We start from the raw sequence: 22268 nt of genomic DNA, 5'->3' as shown, positions 1-22268 counted from the left end.
TTTGGCTCATGAGACTAAGATCGCCATAATACAGTATAAACCAAGAGTGTTCTTTTCCCACTTTCATGAGTGGTGGATGCCTTCTGTGCTAGCGTAAATGCGGTCTACATCAGCAACACTTTTACATTTGCTATAATTCATTCAAAAGAATATGTAAAGTGCCTTGAGATCAGTAGTTGTGAAGTGGCACAAAAGTATAGAAATGAAAGTGAAATAATGCACAAGGTCCAAAACAACATGATTTTGTACTTTTCAAGAGACCATTCTTGTACTGGATGTCATTGTGCAGGATTGGACGTAATCTCACGGCCAACATGTCAAAACAGTGACTGAGTTGGGCAACAGTTGGTGAGTCAACCTGCATGATGAAATGTGCTCCAATCAAGTGTTTCTCAAAATACCAGTGACAAAAGCAGCATGTTAAGACCATTTAATGTTCAAAAAGACATGTAAACATCTGAAACGCTCTTATAAATTGTATAAAGAGGACTTCTGTTCTATATTTATGTACAAATAAGCATTCTTGTAACAAAACACAAAATTCAGGATCACTTGTGAGGCATTCGGGTACATTGGAACATACAATAGGCGGCAATACAAAAAGCTCTGGATCAGTCAAATACTGAGTTGGAGTCGTGACGTTTCCAGAGTGGTGAGAGTAGATGTAAAGTCATCATCATTCAGGAAAAGTGGTTTCTTTACACAAGTGACTACACAAAAAAGAAAACAGGGCGCATTGTCTTCAGCTAGCATGACCTTTCTTTTCGTAATAACAGTTGCGGCATATCGACAGGCAACGTTCAAATCCATGAAGAATAGTTGTGCAAACACAAAACGTTTAGAAAAAGTTCTCTTTTAGTGCTCTCAGTATATAAGGTACTAGTCCCTACAAGTTTATTCATTTATTTTTATCCATCTTGTCAGGAGGCGCTATGGAGTGCGTTTGATGAGTGTTGTACCGGGGACACCTAAAGTTCACACATTTTCACCGGAATATGTGCGGTTGGATTTTTTTCTTTCTTTCTTTAGTTTACAGGCAGGTTGAAACCCCCAAAAAGAAAGTTCATCCGGGGCTCGTTTGGGAAAATGACGGAGTCTGATGTCATCCAAGTATGCGCCCTGGAATTTGCCTCAAAATGGCTTCTTCCAATAAAAATGTATTGAATTTCAGACACGGGTCCTTGAGATTCTTTCTGCATGTCGGGTCGTTGTTGCACTTCAGCGCGGTACAATTGTGAAAGGGTAAACCTGATAGTGAGTGTAGTGTAAGGCCACACAATAATCAACAAAGGAGGGCGTGCTTCTTCTCGACATGCGGCCATTTTAGGTATGGACCAGCCATTTTGTCAATAGAAACCTTGGAAAATGTGTACCGTACTGATGCGAGCTGTCTTGAGTGGTGGGGTTCGTGGCTAAACAAACACCTCCCGTCGCGGGCCTGCTTGCTGCAGCTGCGCGTCAGGCGTGTCTGGCGGACTGAGTAACGAGTCGTACTCGAAGCCTTTGAGCGGCTGCAGTGAAAGCGTGAGGCCTCGGCGTGCCTTGGCGGCGCGGTCGGGGCGTTCCCTCAGCTCCAGAATCACCTGTGAAGAGAGGCCAAATGGCAAAGGGATTGGAGCACTTTGCAAAGTGCATACAGAAAAGCATCAAATGTTGATGTCACAATATACCCAATACTGCTCAATTGCTAGATGGTGATGTGACCATTTAGCCACATTGATATCTAGCATTTTATTTAGCTACGTTTGGTGGGGTTTGCTGTAGTGCGATACAGCCATTCGGGAAAATTGATACACAGTGAGTCACTCGAGTCCCCTGCTTTGGGTCCAATTACCTCCACGGGGTGGCGCTGCAGCAGGTTTTGGTCAAAGCTGAGGCCCCGGAAGAAGGTCTGGCGTTGAAAGCGATCCAGGGTGCGGAGTCGGCGTGTGGGCATTTTGCAAAGCAGCTGTACGAGAGAAACTGTAAGAGTGTGCAAATGATTCCAGAGGGAGGTGCTGTTTGCCAACTGCGCTCACCTCTGTGATGAGCATGGCCAGAGGGGGGCTCAGGCTGAGGGGCATTTCGTAAGGGAAAGACCTCACCCTCCTCAGCATGCCGCAGTGGTCCGGCTCTGGAGGTAGGGGGAACTGAGGAGAAATTCTTACTGAGCATCAATCATCAACACCATTCTGAATAATTCTCTGAGCAGCTATGGCAAGTCATTCTCTAGCCGGGCGTTTCCATGGCGACATCACCTTGCCGGTAGCCAGTGAGAACAGCAAGATTCCCAGTGACCACCAATCGGCCGCGTGATTGTAGGGACCGCCGCTCAGCACCTCGGGGGCTGCGGTGCCGACAGAATGTGCTCACAACAATGCCCGTAAATTCATAATTGATGGATTAAAATGATGTGCCGGAACGTTCCTCACCCATGTATTGGATGGTGCCGCAGATGGTGAAAGCCCGCCCTCCTCGCTCCAGGCGACGGGACAAACCAAAGTCGGCCAGACGGAGGTGTCCTGGAATGCACCATTAATTCTAATGAATCATTCAAGCGGACAAAAAGATGTTTTCGACGCTCCATCTCCATCATTCACGTAGATGAGTAGTGAGCAGATGTCAAGAAGTCCTCTGGAAGGTTCTGGAAGTTAACAAAACGACCCATAGCTGCCCTCTGCTGGACATGTGTTAACGCACCATTGTCTGTCAGCAGAATGTTCTCCATCTGGAAAGAAATGAGAGATATGTCCTCACTAAGGTGGCTGGTGGGCTGGCAAAAATCAAAGAATAAATCATCTCGCTCTTTTACCTTCACATCTCTGTGGATGACACCAAAGTCATGAAGGAATCCTATGAGGAAAAAAAAAAAAGAGCAAATATGAACAAACTTGCTCCACATGCAGTGTCTCACCATGGGAGCTGCCCTTTGCTTAAATTAAATGACTGTCTTTATAATTACTCCAAACGTGACTTGCGAGCTCACCCAGCGCGCAGCCCAGCTCGGCGGCAAACACCCGCACCGTGTCCTCAGAGAAGAGTCCGATCATCTGCCAGTAGGTGTACAGGTCGCCGGTGCCGCAGTAGTCGCACACTAGAAGGTAGAAAACATCAGGGATAGGCAACTGGTGGCCCCTTGATTCATTTTCACAAACCCAAACAATTCTTCAAAAAAAAAACAAAAACGCTTATAAACGTTCGATACGTTTCCGAGAAAAACGGTCGGAAATGCGGAAAGAAATCCCAGAATAAACGAGAAAAATCAAAAATGCTAAAAATATTGAGGAAAAAAAAAGAAAAAAATCCACAAATACGCGAATCGGCGGGTGCCGAACTGTGAATATGCAGAGGTCGACTGTAGTTTTGTTTTAAGTTGTAATAGCACCACTTACCACTAGATGGCAGAGGTGTCATAGTTGCGCTTACACTGGGTCATATGCTGCCCTATACTACAATGCGAGTAAGGCCTCAGATTTTTTTTTGCTGAATTGGAATGATATACCCCAAGAATATTAACATTTTGAGTGAGAAAAAAAATATATTAAGAGCATGTATTTAGTCTATATTTAAAATGTCATTTTTATCATACATCTGTTTGGGAAGCGCGTGGTTGTGTGTGGCCCCCCCAGTAGCACTGATGAAAAATCATGGCGCCCTCCCGCATTGAAGTTACACATCCCTGACCTACATTGCACCCACAAGTGCCTCTGCCTGTATGACCGAGGGTGGCGCAGACTTTTATCTACTTTTGTCCGAGTCCTTGCATTCAATTTTATTGTGCAAAGTGCCAGTTAGCATGAATAACTGTCATCGGAATGATCGCATTATAGTAATCATATGACACGTCTCACTGACATCTGCAGACACTCAGCTCGTGTGTGCATTATGCATGTGGTGTGACGTGATTCCCTTAGTCAGGCACAAAAGTGTGGGGGGATAGCGGAGTGGAGTGGGTTTGCTGTAGTCCAGAGGGCCAGCGTATGTGTGGGGTTGGGCAACAAAACAAAATGGGTCACACTTTCTGAGTCACTGAATAATTGGACGGAGGGGGGCGGGGGTGGGGGGGGGATAGTGAAAAGCGGAAGAAGTGGATGCAACACAGCACAATTTTCCCAGCCTCAGGATTGGGGAGGATTGTCGGTTTAGAGGTGAGGTTGTGTAAAGTGAGGTTGAAGTGGGGATCTTTGGGTGTCGGGGGGGGTGGGGGGGGGGGGGCTGCGGGAGTTCTCTGCTCTGTGGCTGACTCACTAATATAGAGGTGGCGCTGCGTCTGCCAACAGTCCTGCAGGTCGTGGACAAACGGGTGGCGAATCTGACGCTGCGGGCAAAATTCAAAGAGTTGTGCCAACGCTCGGCTCCAGCGGGAGTAGGCGCTAAAACTGGCGGGAAATTCAAACGTTTCTCCCTGACGAGAACTCGTTAGAAAAGGACTCACCTGAACTATCACCTCTTCTTTCGACTGCTCCAGCACGCCAAGTCGGAGGATCTCAGATTTGGGTATTACCTGCGGACCGGCACAATGTCGTCACGACACTTTCATCTTCACAATTAGTACATGATTTGCTGTATTCAAAGGATTGACGAAGAATTTTTTTGTTTTGACGTTTGACATCGGTTGACTTCTTTTTACACTTGGGGGTCACCAGCAACACGTTTTACTGCAGTTTCTGTGAATTTGAGTGTGTATGTTTTTAAAAGACGTGGCTTGGCCTGGTGAGTGACATGGACGTCGGCGGCTGTTATCTTGCTAGCCGATAAGCCGCTCTGTGTATGTTGCGCCCATTGGCAGCTCGTGTAAGAACATGTTAATTTGATCTGCTTTTTTCTTAGCGTTTAGTCAACAAAGTCAATGAAAGTGCGCCGGAAACTTTGTCTGTCATAAACAACTTGTGAGCCATTATAATACATTCTAATTAGCGATGATAAGCTATGTTAAATTAACTAACACCCATTGGTGATTGTAGAAGTGTTGCTGTGATACACATTGCACTTTATCGTCTTTGTGCAGTGTGAAATGATCACAAATATTTTGTTTTGACTTATATTTGGAATAGAATTACTTGGAGCTATTCGATTAATCGTTGGGACCCACCTTGACGGCATATGTTCTCTGTTTGGTCTTGTCCTTCACCTTCAGGATGGGTCCAAAAGAACCTTTGGCGATGTAACCTAACACCTGGGTGAAAGACACTATCATACACATGAACACAAGCACATATTGGGCACAGGTGCATCTACCTGAAAGTGCTCTTGTCCCGGCACAGCCCTGTGGGGGAACTCGGGCAGGAACAAGGCGACGAAGCCCGGCAGGCTCCACTCGGATCTCAGCTTTTCAGGGCCCACGCCCGCCAGCCTCAGGACATGCTCGGGGATGTCGGGTGCCCTGGCTTGGAGCATGCGCCGCCGACCCAGGCGCAGAGCTGGTGGCGCCAGGCGACACATGGTGGCGGGCAGCGACAGGCCCATGCTGGACAGGAAGCCACGCCAGCCTGAAGAGAAGGGCTCTTCATCACGGCCATCAGCCGGCTTCTGGTGGAGTTTGGGAAGTCATTAAAGGAGTAGCTAAACACAACACAATACAATACAATACAGTTTTATTTATATTGTGCATTTCATAACAGCTAGGGCTGTAACAAAGCACTTTACAATACAATGAATAAAACAAAAACTAAAAGTTTCTGTGTACTTAAATGCACAGTAAACCAACCAAAGAATTCAGTGAAGGGTTGTTTAGTATGAGAAAAGTGTCTCTAAGGCGATAATTCGCGCGAGCATATGCTTATGTACTATGTACATAAGTGTTATTAACAACTTAAGTCAATTTATTGTCAAAGGAGGTAAACGCGCAATCATTTGAACTGTCTTCTAATCAGCTTTTGAAAATGTAATGTCAAGGAGGACTTTGTCAACGCCTTTACGTATTTTAATTTAATTGATGGTAATAGTTCCCGGATAATCCGCGTCGTGCCAAGACGAAAACAAAACGTACTCAGATGCTGGAGTTTATAACGCGATCAATGCAGGGAGTACCCGGATGCTCAAATGAGTTTTCATGCTGACTTTTGATTTAACAAATTGTTTTTAATCATCATTTGCATACTAGTGAGAGCTGTCCGAGCTGGTCACAATATGAAAAACGGCTCAACTAACGTACCTAATTAAGTGGTTAGTCACGTGACTGCAGCATGCCTTCGGGCCACACAGCAGATATGCTGTTTGTGTAACGGAGCGTGTAGGATTCCATTACTGTGCCTCCTGTTGTAACATACCACAAACTACCGACGTTTCAATAAGCAAACTACTGGAAACTACCATCAAAACGAGTACAGTACTCACATGCTGATCGCCATGGAAACGGGAACCCCCCAGAATGCCCATCTGTCCCAAAATGCACCCCCCCCCCCCCTCCGCTTACCTTCTTGCTGCCGTCGCCCCCCATTTGCGTGACAGTACACGCGAACGCGCCTCATCGATGCCGTCGTCGCGCGCCTCCGGAATCTTCTCGATCCCAAACAGTTTCGTAAAACATGCGTGGTGCGGGAACAAATGTCAGTCTATCGATAACTCACTCCAAAATTGAGCGAATCGACATAATATGGCGACATACAAAAACTGAAAAGAAAAACAGGTTAATCCTGGGTGCGCGTGACGTCACACCATTCCGCTCCACAGGCGTGTCAGCCAATGGGAACGCCGGAACCGAGGGACTGGTTTAAGCACCGCCCACCGCTTTACCAAATTAGGGCATCGGATGTACAGTCCGTCAATTTCGATTAACGTCCATTTCAAATGCAAGGGGATGCATAATTCACAACAAACGACAAATTATGCATTATGTGACATTCTAAATATAGCTCATTACACGAATGGTCTAATAAAGTGACAATATAGCCAGACTTGACAGCGCAAGTGCCTTTTATTTGCGAGGAAGAACATAATACAGTGCCGTCCGTCCACATTCTGTAGACTGTTGTTGTGATGATCTTCTACAAAATAAACCAAACTTAGGAGCTTTAAATAAACAAATAAACAAAATAGAGCGGAAGTGGGCACGATCAGTCGTCCTCATCGAAGTCCTTCTTTCCCTGTGGAGGTTTGGGACCGCCTGCTGGTTTGGCCATGATGATCTAAAAGAGGAGAGCAAACAGAAGCACAAATCAGTAATGACGTGGCCCAGGTGAGGTGCCTTGAAGGAGGTCGGAGGAAAGCAAAAGTGGCCTTGGCCACCATTTGGTTGTTTTCAATTGCTCTTCTCACTGTGACCACAGTATTATTCCTCAAATCGTAATCGGAAACAACTGCAGAGTGTTTACACTAATTGTAAATCGCTTTCTCAAGGGGTAAAATGAAGCATCAAGGTGATTATCAGGGGAAGGCGACTACTAGAGTGGAGGTCACCATTTGAAATTTTTTGTTTGTTTGTTTGTTTTTCCGAAAGGGGAAGCGATTAAAAACCCGAGGCAACGATTTGTGGAATTGCATCTTAAAGTTCCTGCAGAGAAGAAAGAAACCCAGATGAGGTGTTTAAATTATTGTGAGACCTTACATATTAAAATGCAGTGATTAAGAATTTATTGAGGTGCGGCGTAAAAAACAACAAAAAAAAAAAACTGCTGGTGACGTGCAACAAAAAATGTTATTCGGCACACAATCTTACCAAATGAGGCGCACTGCAAAGAAACATGCACATGCAATCACATCATCACATCTGGTTTGAGTGAATTCATTCCCCAACACACCCATGACGTGACGCAACCCTTCTTTGGGAGGGGCGGGGGCGGGGACATTTACTAACGTTAGTAGTGACAGGCAACTTTTCACCCGCGAGCGACAAAATGAATGCACACACGTTCCAGGACCTACTGACTGTGCGCTCTAGTTGTGCATTTCAAACTTATCGGGCTCCTCGTCCCAGTCGTCTTTGTCCCAGTGTCCCCTCTGCTTGGGAGCCTTGGGTCCCCCTGCGGCCTTAGCCATGATGATCTGGGTCGTACACACACAGCTAAGCTAACCTGCTACAGAAAAATACTCTGCACCGGACGCAAACGTGAGTCTTTTGTGGGACAAAATGCGTGTCGAACACCGTACCTGGTCCACTCGCAGTACTGTGATGGCGGCGTTGGTGGCCAGTTTGATGCCCCAGTATTTGACCAAGTACGGGTCCAGGATGCCGGCCTCGGCCACGTCCTTCACCGACGGGCCGTCTCCCTGGAACACGACACGTTACAGAAAGAGAAAGTCAGCCGCTGTAGTCGAAGGTTTGCCCCCTCATTCAAAGCATGCAGCAACATTTCACACCTTTTTACTGTTTCCTGAAACGGATGTTGGAGGGGCTGGATGCCTTGAATATAGTTCAAATTTGCCCAAGAACACTGATACCATTTTTGTCATTTGTGTTACAATAAGCCGAAAATAGCAAAGCTTCACAACGCAAAGACATTTTTTCCCCCTCGCACCCAACATTGACACAGTCTCGTCTTTCCTCTCATTTTGTGGCCCACCTCAATATCGAAGCCTGCGTTCTTGTTGCCCTCGTGGTGTGCCGAGTACATCTTGGAGATCAGCTCGTTGGCCTTCACGCCGGAGTTCTCCGCCAGGGCGCGCGGCAACACCTCGAAGGCATCTGCAAACTTTTTGATGGCGTACTGCTCCAAACCCGGGCAGGTCTTAACGACAAGGGAGAAGAATGCAAACATGTTACTCGATGACAAATGTTTTGGAGGAAATCCAAACCAAAGTGCGCACCTCTCCGAAGGAGGTGATCCGATTGGCCAGCTCGATCTCGGTGGCTCCCGCTCCGGGGACCAGACGGTTGTCCTGGAAACAGAGAAAGCGAGATCAGAGACAGGGCACACTATGGAAAATTGCATCTACTAGCAAGCCCTTGTAAATTTCACCGCATCGTTGACATCACGTCACGCATTTACGGAAGAGGAACTGTTACATTGTGAGCAAAAAAAAACAAACAAAAAACACAGCCTTGTTTAAATAATTGACAACCCGTTCAATATTAAACATGTACCTACAATAAACATGTACATGTAATCATCTCCTGCCCATGACGCCACTCACCCTAACGAGGACCTTAAAGGTGTTAACGCCGTCGTCGATGGCCCGCTCGATGTCGTCCATCAAGTTGTCTGTGGAACCTCGGATCACCACGGTGGAAATGGCGCCATCTTCTTTCTCTGATCCGTAAAAAAACAAAACAAAACAAAAAACATTTAACTCGAAGCTTTAATCACACGAGATGCTGACGGCGAAAAGTGACGCACCGTGTTTGAAGAGCACCACCTGAGTGTCGCCCACCTCCGTCAGGTAAACGCTGTCGCAGTGACCAATCTCCTCAGGGGTAGGTGCGGTCTACACAGCAACCAAGAGTGTTACCGAAACATAAATAATCAAATAATAAATTGGGAGGGGGCTTTTGATACAAACGGACAAGATGAGTGCACGCTCACCAGCCTCGGCAGAGCTACGGCTCCCACAGTCTTGCATAACCTCCTCAGGTCCCACTTGGAGTTCAGCCTAAAGGGGCACAAAAATAGTAGTTTCGAAATTAAAAATTGAGACGCGCCCCAGAGCCTCCATTTTGTTGTGAGAATGCCTTTGTTTGTGCCGAAAAACTTCATTCAAATCCCCCTTTACCTGACCACCATCAGCTTGTACTTGTTGGCGTAGTGCAGCGCCATGTCGGCCACCTTGCCGCCCGTCACCACCACGTTGGCGCCGGCCTCCTTGATGGCCTTGACCTGAGTCTCCATCATGTCCTCCTCGCCTTTGCTGAAGTCCATCAGCTCCTTGGCGTTGTTGATCAGCACCGTGCCCTGCGGGACCAACCGCACTTAATTGAATTCAAAACGCTCAAATTCATCTGAATCGAACAATCACTATAACAAATTAAAGTTGGCGAATTGCACACAGATCATCCGCTCCTCACCTTGGTCTCAGTCACCATGCAGTCGAAGGGGCAGGAGAAGACGGCGATCTTGGCGTCTTTCACCGACGTGATGTCTCCCTCCGCCTCCTTTTTGAACACCATCCCGTGCAGCACCGAGGACGCCGCCACGCCACAACCCTGAGAAGAAGCGGGTAAAAAGTCAAGGAGGCCTAAAAGCAAAAATCTAAAATCAATCAATCCACACATTGGAGGACACTCACCAGAATCTTACACACTCGGACGTTATCCACATTGAAACTGCCGGACTCTGGGAAGATGGACACTGCAGCACAAATGAAAAGAAGGGCGTCAAAAGGGGAGAAGTCAAGTGGCGCGGCGTCCACAGGGGGGCGCTTGGTGCTCACCGCAAGCCTGTGCGATGAGGTCGGACAGGAAGTCCTCGTTGCCGTACTGTTTGCTGGTGACGGCCGTGCGGATCAATGCCGAGGCTTCCTTCAGGTCGTGGAGATTCTTGGCTGACGAACACACACACTCGGGAAGGAGCTCCAGTGCCTTGCGGCACGCCTTCTCATAGCCTTCGATCACCTGTTGGCCAAGCCGATTCCATAGTTTGTTATTCCATATTGGATTACATTCGTTTTTATTTTTTCAATATTCTAGAATTTTATTTAACATGCTCAAAAAAACAAACAAACAAAAAAAAGGAAACATAATATGGCCTAAACACAAGCATACCTCCGACACAGAGAGGCCCATTCGTAGGAGCTCCTCCGCCAGCTCCAACAGAGCGCCGGCAAACACTAGCACGAAATTGGTGCCGTCGCCCACTTCCTGCTCCTGCATGTGGGACGCCATCACGATCATTTTGGCCGCCGGATGTTGCACCTAACAGGTTACAACACAGAGGTCAATTAACTGATGATGTCACCGAGATGACGGGCTCAATTGCCGGTCGCCTGACCTCCAGCTCTCTGAGGATGGTGGCGGCGTCGTTGGTGACGAACAGCTTCTCCAAGTGGTTGATGACCATTTTGTTCATGCCTGAAAAAAGGTGGCACGATGTCACTTAATGTCCCTCGATCATTTTCGGTGTTAAAATTAAGTATAGGGGATGGGCACGTACCATTGGGACCGTATGCCGAGCGTGTGGTCTGCGCAAGTTCCTTACAGGCTCGGATGTTGCGAAAGACTGCCTCTTCAAGACCTGAATAGTGCTGCAAAAGATGATTCGCATTCATGTCAAATTCACTAAGAGTGAATAATTTGTCCCATTTGTCCCACATTGTATTGTACTGTATTAGCCAGATGGTTTGTTGAAAATGATCATAATTAATTTTTCCCCAACAAGAATTTTCATATTTCTTTGAGATGTTTTTATCTTTATCTTTTTGAGAAAAATATCTACAACATATGAGATGTTTTCCGCTTTATTTATTTTTTAGGAAAAAAGTAGATTTTTTTCAATTAGGGTTCAGTTTTTCTAGAAAACGTCTTTTTTTCTGGAAAAAGCATTTTCCCCCCAACACTAACTACATAATTTTCAAAAAATATTTTCCCCAAAAGTCCATTGATTTTCCCATTAGCACCACACGATAGCTTGGCTCTTAGCTGTCGAATCAACACTAATATTAAAAACAAATATGTACGTTCTCATTATACACGCAGGACAGTTTAAGACCATGGATGATGTCCAGATGCTACCAACATTCCGGACACCTTCCAGAACTTTCTCTTTTCCTCTCTCTCTCAGCATGTGAATGAAGGTAGGTGCTAACAAGGCGGCTAAGGCTAACTAGCTAGCACGTTGGTTCACAACGAGACTCAAGGAAAGGGAAAGTCCCAACGTAAATCCGAAATCTAAACTCACCTTAGCGCCATCCTTTAACATTTGGGCAAAGCCCGGAGCTTTGGGAACGTGGAGAGCCATTGTTGTTTTTTTTTTGCGGCGTCACAGTGTGGAGAGGAGCCGCGGCGTGGACAGTACAAAGCCAGAGAGATCGAGGAAGGGGCGGAGCTCACCCTGGCGAGGCGTCGGCCTTATGACGGAAAGGGAGAAGGGACAAACTTGGCAAATATCGCTTATAAAATATAGTATTTCCAAAAATGGGCATTCAATTCGTTTGCGTACCACGAGACAAAAAAAGAGTCTTTGTACCGTTAGTGGACGTTTTTGCAAAAAAAGTAAAAATAAGCACGTTACTAATTCTGAAAATTGCCAAACCATACCATAAAATGTTATTGCACCTCTTTGTCGGGAAGTCCTGTATTGTTATGCAAAAGAGAACCAAATCTTATCTAAATCAATCATTTACATGTCGTCTAATTCAGCGTGAAACAAAAAAAATTGACAATCACACAAGTATTGTTACTATGAATGAGTTTAATTCACATTTGGCAAGTTTCACTCCATTTCTGTCATTAGAAAGGTGGTCTACAGATGCCTTAAATGGCATATAATTGCTCACTTGACCCCAATGAGTCTTGCTTATCACATTAGAAAACGAGTAGACTACATTAATCACTCAACAGGTTACATTTTAAGCTCCCACATCTGCCTCAGGGATGTACACGCGTAGAAAAATAGAAAAAGTGTATAAAAAGGCACATTCATATGGAAAACACTATAAAAGCAAGACAAATATTAGTAACATCATTGCACATGCATACATATTAGTGTTGGTTCTACTGATACAGTTTAGGTCTTCGTCATTTAAAAAAGGTGTAAAGACTTTCTAATTAGTAAAAATGAGTGTTTATAGAACATTGTAACTAATACATTTGGTTTTAGCAGCTAGAGGAAAAACAAGCACTAGTACAAACAAACAAAAACAACAATCACAAGTACAAATAAACAAAAAGAAGTAAACTTTGGTAGCTACACTTCTAGGATAGTTAACTCATAGTTAGGCTAGCGACACATGTAACAAAACAGATAACACCGCTAATAGCTGAGTTCGGGAAGTACATTGCGGTATCACAACTTAAGTGTGTTTGTCACCAAAGACTGACACCTTTGATTCATATAACATGGGTATGTACATATAATTCCTTTACGATGTCACACAAACTTAATGAAGCCTCATTTGTGGACGGCGCGGACCAAGCAGCCAAATCGCTCCGACATCCGCGAGGCTTTGCGGCTCAGGTTAGAGCAGCTCAGCTTCCCGTTGGGATCCAACTTCCTCCTCATCACTACGGTGGTGGTGGTGGTGGTGGCTGTCGAACAACCGCACCTGTCCGTTGTGTTGCAACTAAAGGAGCAATGAATTAAAATACAATTAAATCAACAGTTTGATGCGTTAATTTTTAATGGACTGTCGAGACGCACAAGCAATGTTAAGATGATGAGAAAGTGTCAAGGAAGAGACTCAACAGCGGAACCTCAAAAGTCAATTTGGAGTAATCATCCTTGTATGAAAAGCAAAATGCTCAAGAATTCATGCCTGAAAAAGACAGTAAGTCTGCCATTTTGGTTTGAAGAGGCCATTTTATGCTCACCCCATCAAAGAAACGCACATTAGGCAACAATTCATCTTCACTAAGTGAAAACTACTGTAGTTATTACTATTAACGTTTGCAATGTAGTACAAGTTTCAATGCTATTCTGTTTCTTTTGTTGGGAGGCGTGGCTACTTCGCACAAGACAAGTCAACATTTCGACCCTGGGGCGTTGTTATTAGACGCAGCAGTAGTAGAGGTTCCACTGTGAATGAAGTACAGAACAGTAAGTCAAAGAAAAGCGTTGTTTTCACTCCAGGCACATGCATCTCCTTCACATGCTCGTCATTCCTCTTTTAGTCGTTGCCATTTGTTAGGATGCATTTACCTTCTCCCCTTACTCTGCAATTTGGGAATAACCAAAGCGCCTGTTGTAGGAGGGGGGGAAAAAACAACAAGACTTTGTTTATGTGGGCCCACTGTTGTAATTCCACACGTTGAATGTCACATCGGGAAGTGACACGCAAGCACACCACCAGAAAAAAAAAAGACACATTCTTGGAATTTTATCTCGATAGGACACACGCACTTACTTCCCTTCCCATGCTCTGCCTCAGTTTGAAATCGAGGCGGGAAGAATGTGCACGGGTGGGAGGGAAATGTGGGGAGACGCCGGCTGGGATTGACTGGACGGGAGGCTCTCAACGGCTCTCCCAAAAACAGATGTTTCATTCACACACCAATATGGTCACGGTCCTCATGATGTCCGACATAACTTCCACCTTCTCTCTGCTGTTCCTTACCAGCTCTGAAATTGCTTTAAGCATTTGGGCCACGGCCTGTTTAATGTGTGCCATTATTTCACACTACACTGATTTTGTATTGTGCATGGATAACTGGCAAAGACGCAATTTCTTTCATTATATGACATTTACATTGCGAGCATGTGCATGTCGTGAATTATTATTTTTTTTTTTTAAATTGGGATTTTTTCTCCCCTGGTATATTTCTACTGTGCATGGTGGTTATTTTCCCGAATAACTGGCAAGCAGAGGATGCACATTAACCACATTACAAGAACAATGCGGATATGCCCAGACAGCCTGTGGAACTCTCTTTTTTTTTTTTTTTTTTTTTTTACTGTTGAACCAGGTGTGTCGGAGTAGGGAGACATCAAAAACAGTCCGGATAGGGGTTCCTGAGGGCCGGACTTGGGCACCCAAGTTGTTGTCCCATTTCTATCACGCACCACATAATGCCTTACTTGTCGTCTCTTCCAATGAGCTCATCGAAGGCCCTCGAGAGACGTTTAAGCCTGTTGAGTCCACTTGAGACAGACTCCAGTTCCTGGTCAAACTTCCTGTCACGGGAAAGACGGTAAAAAGTCAAAAAGAAGGAAGCAAATTGTCATTTATGTGCGGGAGGAGTGACTCACAGCCTCTGGTTCTGCATGTTGGGAGAAGCAAAGGGGCTACGCAGCGCCGCCATGCGAACCAGCTGCCTTCTCCCTCCTCCGTGCTTCACCCCGAGCACGCCGTTGTCGGGGGTCCTCCTCCCTCGGGAGCTTGGTGTGCGTCCGTTCTTGGCCGTGGACCTGGGGGTGCGTCTCGGGGTGTGGGCCGCTGGCGAGGCGGACTCCTCCCCCTCGCAGATGCGCCCCGGCGTCGCCACCAAGCACTGGTCGCGGGAGAACTCCCTGCTCCTCTGCAACCTCTGAGTAGGAGACGGGAAAGATAATGGAGAGGAAGAAGTGTTCTTTCGTTCCGAGTGTAGGTACCTGATACACCCCGTTGATGGAGTTCCGAGCGCTTCGCGTCAGCTTGCGGACGGCGCTGGTTTTGGGCTGCTCCTTGGTGGGCTCGCCACTGAAATCCTCCATGAGGGAGTTAGCCTGGACGGCGCGCAGCGGGAGGCGCTTGCGCAGGGACATGCGCAGCGAGTTGAGGGACGACGACGAGCGCAGCTTGCGGAAGCGGTCGGGGGCCTCGGGGGAGCTCTCGGCACCGTCCGAATCATCCAGGGTCGTATGGGCCCGCCAGACTCCCACCACAGCTTTTCCCACTCCATCCATCACGGAGGAAGATGACATTTTAACACTGCGTGAGGAAGGTTCAGAGATATTTCACATTGAGAACAGCAAGTCCAACTGACCAAATACAGGATTTAGCCTCAAATAATGTCAAAATAATGGGGGTTCACATGGAAATTCAATTATTTGATTATTATTTTTCATCAAACAGTTAAAATGAAAACTGTTAAGCATGCAAACTGTTGTTATTATCACAAAAGAGTATTTTAATTAATGAAACATTCATTTATATAGCAGCTTTTAATAGCAACACAAAGTGCTTCACAAAACAAATGACAAAAGACACAAACACAAACGCAATTACACCCCCCCAGTCTGTGGACCCCTATGACACAGAATGAAAAAACAAGTATTAATTTATGGAGTGGATATTCATTCTCGACTCTTCATTACTGTATTTTGCAACATACAGATAATTTACTTGTGTACATTACACTACTTAACTAAAAATACTTAATATCATTGTTATGTGTTGCCTCTTTCTGTGTTTAGTAACCTTTTCAATGACATCAGTCTTTTGAAAATACGATAAAGACTTAAGACGTTATGCAAGTTTGAATCTCGGATTCTACAATTAAGGTCACACCCAAAATCTCGACACCCATTGAACCGTCTTAAAAAGATCTGTTATAATTCTGATTTCATGTAAATGATTATTTTAATCTTACGCACGTACCTTATTTAGTCAGCTTTCACAAAACGAACAACTGATAAGCGATTTTGGCAAACAAGGGATTTTCAAACCAGGCCAGCGCCCCTGAACGCAGCGTGAGCTTCACGCAAGATAAAGATTAAAGTCTTCCACCCCCACGCGATAAATATGAAAGGAAACGTCATTAAATGCCTTTTTCTTTGGTAACGTGTATGTTTATGTCCGCCTTACCTTAAAAGAAACACTTTGTTGTGCAAGACTCGACGAGTCCTCTGTTGTTTGAATTTGGCGGCGAAGAAGCTCCAGGCAGACTGGGAAACGCCCTTTCACGTGACGTCACAAACATGTCCTTCCCTCCACCCGCACTTCCGCTCGCCTGGTTTATACAATTTCATTTTTTTAATGAAATTTTTGAATTTTGAAAATATTGAATGTTTCATTCTTGTGTCTTGATGTTGTTGGAACCAATATTAACAAAGTAGGATAATAACGAGTTAACTGTTGTAAAGAAACGCCCCGATCAAATGATGTCAATGGCAGGGTCTCGCCCTCTTTGCCTCGTTAGCTGCTTCCGGCACTTGCTAAAAATGCATAATTATCATTTATATTTCAAATTTCTTCATGTGCTGGAATTTCATTAGCACGAATAACATAAATGTATTAACAACTTTCCTTGTTTTTTTTTCCTTTAAAACGATATGGTTCCTAAATAAACCTGCAGAGGTCGCTAGAGTCTTTGAGGTACTCGGTTGGGTCCCAGGACAGACTATTCAAAGACACGTGTCTTTCAGGACACCAGACACTGAGGTCTCCAGCGAAGATGTACGGCATTTGATAACCCAGATGTCAAAGTTGTTCATGTGAATCTATTTCACAAATTTGTATTTTGTGCACCCATTATATGTGACTATTTTATCTCCATCTCCTGGTCACTAGGAGAAATGCTTTCGATAACAACTTCCGGGTATCTAAAACCAATATAGTATGAGCCGTATTTCGATTTGTGTCTCGTGATATATTCTATTTTCGTTTTAGAATTAAAAACTGAACATCAAACTGGTTTTAGACATTTTCTTACTCGTTCCAGACACCAAACTAGAAAATCAAGCTGTATTTCAATGTTAGTATTTTGATATTAAAACGAAAATCAAATAACGAGTCGTCTCTCAATTTTTAATATCTTGTTTCAAACGTAACATCCAATGACCAAAAGAGACACGGACCTAGGTTGGCATCCTACTGAAGAGTGTTCTTTTGAGTGGGAAAGGTTGTTAAAGGATACATTTGAACTTCATAGCCTGTCTCATGAGCCTTAATACAATTTCTGTTGAATCACAATCTGATTAAATTAATCAACGTGCAGTGACGGCCAACGTACAAGATTGTATTAAGTTCTATGTATGTTATGCAAGAACCATTGATATTAACCAGGCCACGTTACCACTTCATATTGTCTATTTCTTTTAATTGATTTTAGGTTAGTCCAAATCCACAGATTACACAGAAATGGGTAAACCCTTTCTTTATCTATTTAGATTATTCCTCAACAAGTTTTTTTTTTTTTTATGTGAACACGTACACCACCATATTTTATTTTATGGGTAAGTGACAGTAGGAACTTGGCCTTGAACATTGATGTGTAGCTTTTTGTCTCATTAAAAGTAAATGTATAACACCATTTTAACGAGTCAGTTTCACCGAGTCAGGAGTTAAAGTTCAGGCATTAAAACCTGTCTTGGTAGAAATAAAAGTGTAAGCAGTTTAATTGGCACAATAACAAGAAACGTGTACAATGGTCCTGGGTTAGCATTATGTTAGGCCAACTGGCAAACGGCAGTCTTGTTGAGTTGCAATTTACAATAAAAAGGCGTCCTCGTGGAGTGCTACAAAAGGTCTCTTTAATTAGCCAGTTAGCTTCCTGCTAAGATCACTATCTTCAGGCAGCCTCATTGAGTTGCAATACTGAACAGGCGTCCTCATGGAGGGCTACATAAGGAGTCATTTAATTTGTCATTTTAAAGCTTAGCCTTAATTTTATGCAACGCTAACTAAGGTCTAAGTCTTCTTGCAGTGCTGTCATGAAGACGAGCATGAGTCAGTTAAATAGCTGGTTCTTTTAGCCTTAGTGCTAAGCTGACAGACTGCAGACAGGAACGTAAAGTTGATGACAATCGTTCACTTGCAGCACTGTTGGGAGAGAAAAGCTGAGTGTTAGGAGATGCGTTGCGCCGCGATTACTCATATGATATGGACAAAAGTCTTGGGACACCAAAGCACACCTGCAGGTATGGCTTGTGTCTGAATAATTTTGCCCATGTCGCGTAAGCACCACGTTACCTTGATGATTCTCTTCCGGCGTGAAAAAATGGCGAGGAGCGCCGTAAGACACACCACAACCACGCCGGCGATGATGGGCATCAGTGGAAATTTAAGGGTCTTTTCTGCGGACAACAGCAAAGTCAGCAACATGGGGGCTCAACGGTGGGTTCTGGACCTCAAAGACTCACCTGTGACAGTAACCAGGAAGTCCTTGCTCTTGATTCCATAAACGGGCGAGTCGACCGTGCAGCGGTAGAGGCCCTCATGCTTACTCCTCTCCGCCTTGTTGGCAGACAGCCGGCTAGTGAAGCCGTCGTCGGTCAAGGTGAAGCCCCCCGCGAGGATTTCGATAGCGCTGCCGTTGAGGGTCCACCGCACCGAGGAGACGGGCGGGTTGGCGAACGTGTCGCAGCTCAGGACCAGCGGCGAGGCTTCCTCCACCCAGATGCCCTCGGATCCCGACAGTACGGGCGGATCTGAGGAGGGGAACGCTCGGATGATTTGTTTTACAGCACCCATGGGAGCGAATAATCAGAACAATTGGAAAGACCAGAAAGAGAGATTCAGATTCACACAAGTCTGTTGGAGCCACTTTTAAACTGCAGCAAATAGCAAGACCATCAAGTAATTTGGACGTCTCGGCACTGATGCCATCGCCCAATTCCCTGAAGTAATGGTGAATGTCATTTGAAGATCCAAGAAGAATAAGTCGATTTACACAAGTTTGGATAAAAAATAAAAAATAAAAAAAACTATTTACACTCACAGCCACACCTACGGACAATTTCGAGTTTTCAATTAAATCTAAGGCCTGAAAGAAAGAGGGCCGCAGATACGCTAAATTTAGGAAAGTCTTTGGAGACCATTCTGAAGTACAACAAATTCCAAGATCATCGAGTGATTTGGACGTGGCAACACTCATGGGATCAATCAATACTCGAAAGATCGAGTAACTCCGTGTAGAAGGAGAAGTGTAGATTTTCACAAGTTGGGGAAAGTGTTTTGGAACCATTTCAAAGCAGCGCAGATTCCACACATCATCCTTATTTGGATGTGCCAGCACTTAATAGAATCAACGAATACTCCGACTAACGGGGAGAGTCTCTTGAGGAAGCGCGCATGAGAAATGCAATCTTTCAAAGTCTTTTGGTTGCAAGAGTCTAAACTCATCAAGTAATTTGGATGTGACAGCGCTCATAAGGTCGGGCAATACTCAGAGCAACGAGAAAGACAGAAGGAGAATTGTAGATTTACGCAAATTGGCAAAGTCGTTCTGGGGCCTTTTGAAACAGGATTAGATTCCCAATCTAGTTATTTGGACGTGGCGGCACTGGCGGAGTCAACCAATTTTCGGAGTAATGGCGAAAGATCAAGAATTTTCGATCAAAGGAATAAGATAACCGACACAGTGTTTTTGATACCGCGTGGCAACAGGTAACAATACATTACACTGTATGACAATATCGATATTTGGTGTGCGCTTGGGCTGGCATTTGCAGAGTAACTTCAGCAACCATGACATTGTGACATTCTTCCGGTGATATAAGTCAATCAAGATATCGAAAACAAACCCTTTTACGATACATGAAGATATTCGCGTATCCACAGTATACAAACTCATGAAAGAAAATTCAACATCGTACAGCGACAATATCCATATCGGATGCTATCAATACAGAATCTTGTCGACAGCAGAGTAACTCCTAAAATGATGATAGAAATATCGTTATTTTTGGGAGGATGGATACCAACACTAGTATGACAATAGCATTATCACGATACAGCTATAAGTGATATCAAGACACTTTGGTGAGTAACATCTTGGGTGCCGCTTTATCGATACCATGTTGTAATAAATAACGACACAATATATGACAATATCGATATGTTGCTGGTGATTGCAGGGACATTTCATGTCTGATGAGATCACGATATTTTTGCAACAGTTCCAGTAATATCGCAATTTCGACAGAATCGCGATACATGACGATATTTCTGGACCATGCGTGATATCACTACTAATGTTTTTTCTCTAATTAGTTTTCAGGACCCATTTAGGCTCGTTTGGCCTTGGCGGAGGTCTGCGCTCCACAGTTTCTGCTATCGCTTACATGTGACGTTGAGCGTGACAGAGGCCTCAACGCTGACGTTGCTGCCCAGGCGGCAGGTGAAGGTGGCGCCGTTGTCCTGGTGGATAACTGGCATGATGCACACGCTGCTTTGTCCCTTGCGGTTTCCCTGGCGGAGAGCCACCGTGGCGCCGTTCCTCAGCCACACCAGCTCTGCTCCGTCGTCCTCCGATCGGTTGCTGGAACACACCAGTGACACGGTTTTCTCCAGCTCGGTCAGGATGACTCCCTCGCCGTCCACGCCGGGCACCGACTCGATGGTGATGCCTTGGGATGAAGAGTAGATTAGTAGAAAAATGCCAATTCCATCAGTAGTATAGATTGCGTTTCGACTCCACATTTTGGGGAGGAGCTAAGCTTAGCCTGTCTATTAGGACGGCGACAATGCAGTATCGAAACCAAAAATCGATATAGCGTTGGTGAGCAGCATAGAGATAACTTTTGAGCGGTCTCATTGGATGGCGAGTACTGGAAATACTTTGCTCTGTGTTTTGCACTTTTTTTTTTTTGGTACAAAACGAATCTATCTCGTTTTGATATGACTTTAACCAAGATCACGATTAATGAAAACAACTGAAATAACAATAACTAAAACTGAAAAAACATTTTTGTTGATGAAATAAAATAAAAATGAAAATGCTGAAAAAAAAACTGATTAAAAAAAAGAAAAGTAACTGAAACTACATCTTACATTTATGAAAAAAAAACCTACAGTATAGTATAGTGTAAATATCCTTTTCATCTTTGTCAAGTAATATCATACATGAGCTTTTGGGGTTAGTTTGAAATGTATTTATTCTGCATTCTGTACATTTGTACAGAAGATAGAAGGTCAAATAGTCGTTTGAGAATTGACAATATTATACAATACGTGACCTCCTTTTTTAAATTTTTTCTCTTGCACTCGACAAATACTCCATATATTAAAAAATAACTAAAATTAAAACTAATCAAAACTAAACTAAAAGAAGCATATCCGTAAAAAAAATAAAATAAAATAAAAAATAAAAATAACACACTAATCAAAAATATATAACTAAAAATAAACAAGATACCTGCTCAAAAACAACATTAGCACTACTCGGAATCAAACAACAAAAGTCAAAATGAAATAAAAAGTAACTTTTATGAAAAATCCAAAAGTATTCTAACGCGGACGCTAAGTGACAAATGCTGCTCAAAAGCTTAACCTTGTACAATTTGACTTAGCGGAAGTAAGAGCAACTCTGGGATGCACACTGCTGGTTTCTCAGCAGTCACAAACAGAGTGTGTGTGTGTGTGGGTGTGCGTGTGCGTGTGTGTGTAATACTTACACAACGTCTGTGCCGCACACAGCGCTAACACAAGGAAACAGTAGGATACCATTTTGTTCTTTCCTGGTAAGAAAGCGAGAGAAAATAGTTCAGGATGAATCATGCGCTCTTCATGGTGCCCTTTTGTCAATGTAAAAAAATGCAAAAAGTGTCGCAGCAAAAATAACAACACATGCTTTGAGCTCATACAGATACGACATAATAAGTCAATGTGAATAGTTAACAGGGTTGTACGCGACAAATACGAGCAATAAAAAATAAAAAAATAAAAATATCGCCCATGCGTGACCGAGTAAGATAGTGATAACTACGCTTTGTCACGCAGTGAATGTGGAGAGCAGCAAGGATAGTCAGCAGCGTTGTACAAAGCCCGCGGCTCGAGCTCACCTGAGTGTGATCGCGTCGAGATCTGTGGCAATGTGTCAGCTCGCTATTAAAGACGCTGGA

General features: G+C 44.4%; 4 protein-coding genes across 8 annotated transcripts; all 4 read right to left on the bottom strand.

The window, feature by feature from the left end:
* Window positions 1-415: 415 nt before the first annotated feature.
* rskrb (ribosomal protein S6 kinase related b) lies at window positions 416-6630 on the bottom strand. Of its 2 annotated transcripts, none has more exons than XM_086013424.1 (13): window positions 6395-6630; window positions 5218-5508; window positions 5072-5155; window positions 4415-4483; window positions 4228-4297; window positions 2966-3073; window positions 2792-2832; window positions 2680-2707; window positions 2412-2501; window positions 2238-2326; window positions 2019-2129; window positions 1835-1948; window positions 416-1583 (listed from the first exon to the last, which is right to left on the bottom strand). In XM_086013424.1, exons 1-13 carry the CDS (start codon window positions 6416-6418, stop codon window positions 1413-1415), a joined length of 1290 nt encoding a protein of 429 aa, XP_085869550.1. In that variant the 5' UTR covers window positions 6419-6630; the 3' UTR covers window positions 416-1412. The 2 variants fall into 2 exon arrangements, with proteins under 2 accessions (XP_085869550.1, XP_085869551.1); XM_086013425.1 differs by lacking the exon at window positions 6395-6630 and adding an exon at window positions 6134-6365.
* A 246-nt stretch (window positions 6631-6876) lies between these two features.
* Window positions 6877-11916, bottom strand: cct8 (chaperonin containing TCP1, subunit 8 (theta)). Of its 2 annotated transcripts, XM_086013261.1 has the most exons (16): window positions 11748-11916; window positions 11004-11094; window positions 10842-10921; window positions 10616-10765; window positions 10285-10465; window positions 10141-10202; window positions 9920-10057; window positions 9628-9806; window positions 9441-9507; window positions 9255-9342; window positions 9052-9167; window positions 8725-8796; window positions 8481-8645; window positions 8068-8187; window positions 7843-7962; window positions 6877-7106 (listed from the first exon to the last, which is right to left on the bottom strand). In XM_086013261.1, exons 1-15 carry the CDS (start codon window positions 11805-11807, stop codon window positions 7855-7857), a joined length of 1677 nt encoding a protein of 558 aa, XP_085869387.1. In that variant the 5' UTR covers window positions 11808-11916; the 3' UTR covers window positions 6877-7106; window positions 7843-7854. The 2 variants fall into 2 exon arrangements, with proteins under 2 accessions (XP_085869387.1, XP_085869388.1); XM_086013262.1 differs by lacking the exon at window positions 7843-7962.
* A 324-nt stretch (window positions 11917-12240) lies between these two features.
* Window positions 12241-16437, bottom strand: pimreg (PICALM interacting mitotic regulator). Of its 3 annotated transcripts, XM_086012611.1 has the most exons (6): window positions 16084-16203; window positions 15096-15414; window positions 14754-15031; window positions 14583-14678; window positions 13707-13746; window positions 13032-13131 (listed from the first exon to the last, which is right to left on the bottom strand). In XM_086012611.1, the coding sequence occupies exons 2-5, from the start codon at window positions 15405-15407 to the stop codon at window positions 13716-13718; spliced, it is 717 nt and encodes a 238-aa protein (XP_085868737.1). In that variant the 5' UTR covers window positions 15408-15414; window positions 16084-16203; the 3' UTR covers window positions 13032-13131; window positions 13707-13715. The 3 variants fall into 3 exon arrangements, with proteins under 3 accessions (XP_085868736.1, XP_085868735.1, XP_085868737.1); XM_086012610.1 differs by lacking the exons at window positions 13707-13746; window positions 16084-16203 and adding an exon at window positions 16291-16437 and having other exon boundaries at window positions 12241-13131; XM_086012609.1 differs by lacking the exon at window positions 13707-13746 and having other exon boundaries at window positions 12241-13131.
* A 1797-nt stretch (window positions 16438-18234) lies between these two features.
* tmigd1 (transmembrane and immunoglobulin domain containing 1) lies at window positions 18235-21876 on the bottom strand. The gene is made up of 5 exons (XM_086013186.1): window positions 21822-21876; window positions 20490-20774; window positions 18567-18854; window positions 18397-18500; window positions 18235-18246 (listed from the first exon to the last, which is right to left on the bottom strand). Exons 1-5 carry the CDS (start codon window positions 21871-21873, stop codon window positions 18235-18237), a joined length of 741 nt encoding a protein of 246 aa, XP_085869312.1. The 5' UTR covers window positions 21874-21876.
* Window positions 21877-22268: the final 392 nt, after the last annotated feature.

The sequence above is a fragment of the Filicampus tigris genome, chromosome 17 (assembly GCF_054856515.1).
Source record: "Filicampus tigris isolate MCC_2025a chromosome 17, RoL_Ftig_1.0, whole genome shotgun sequence".
In the NCBI taxonomy this organism is placed as follows: Eukaryota; Metazoa; Chordata; class Actinopteri; order Syngnathiformes; family Syngnathidae; genus Filicampus; species Filicampus tigris.
This window is presented reverse-complemented; position numbering and strand designations above follow the sequence as displayed.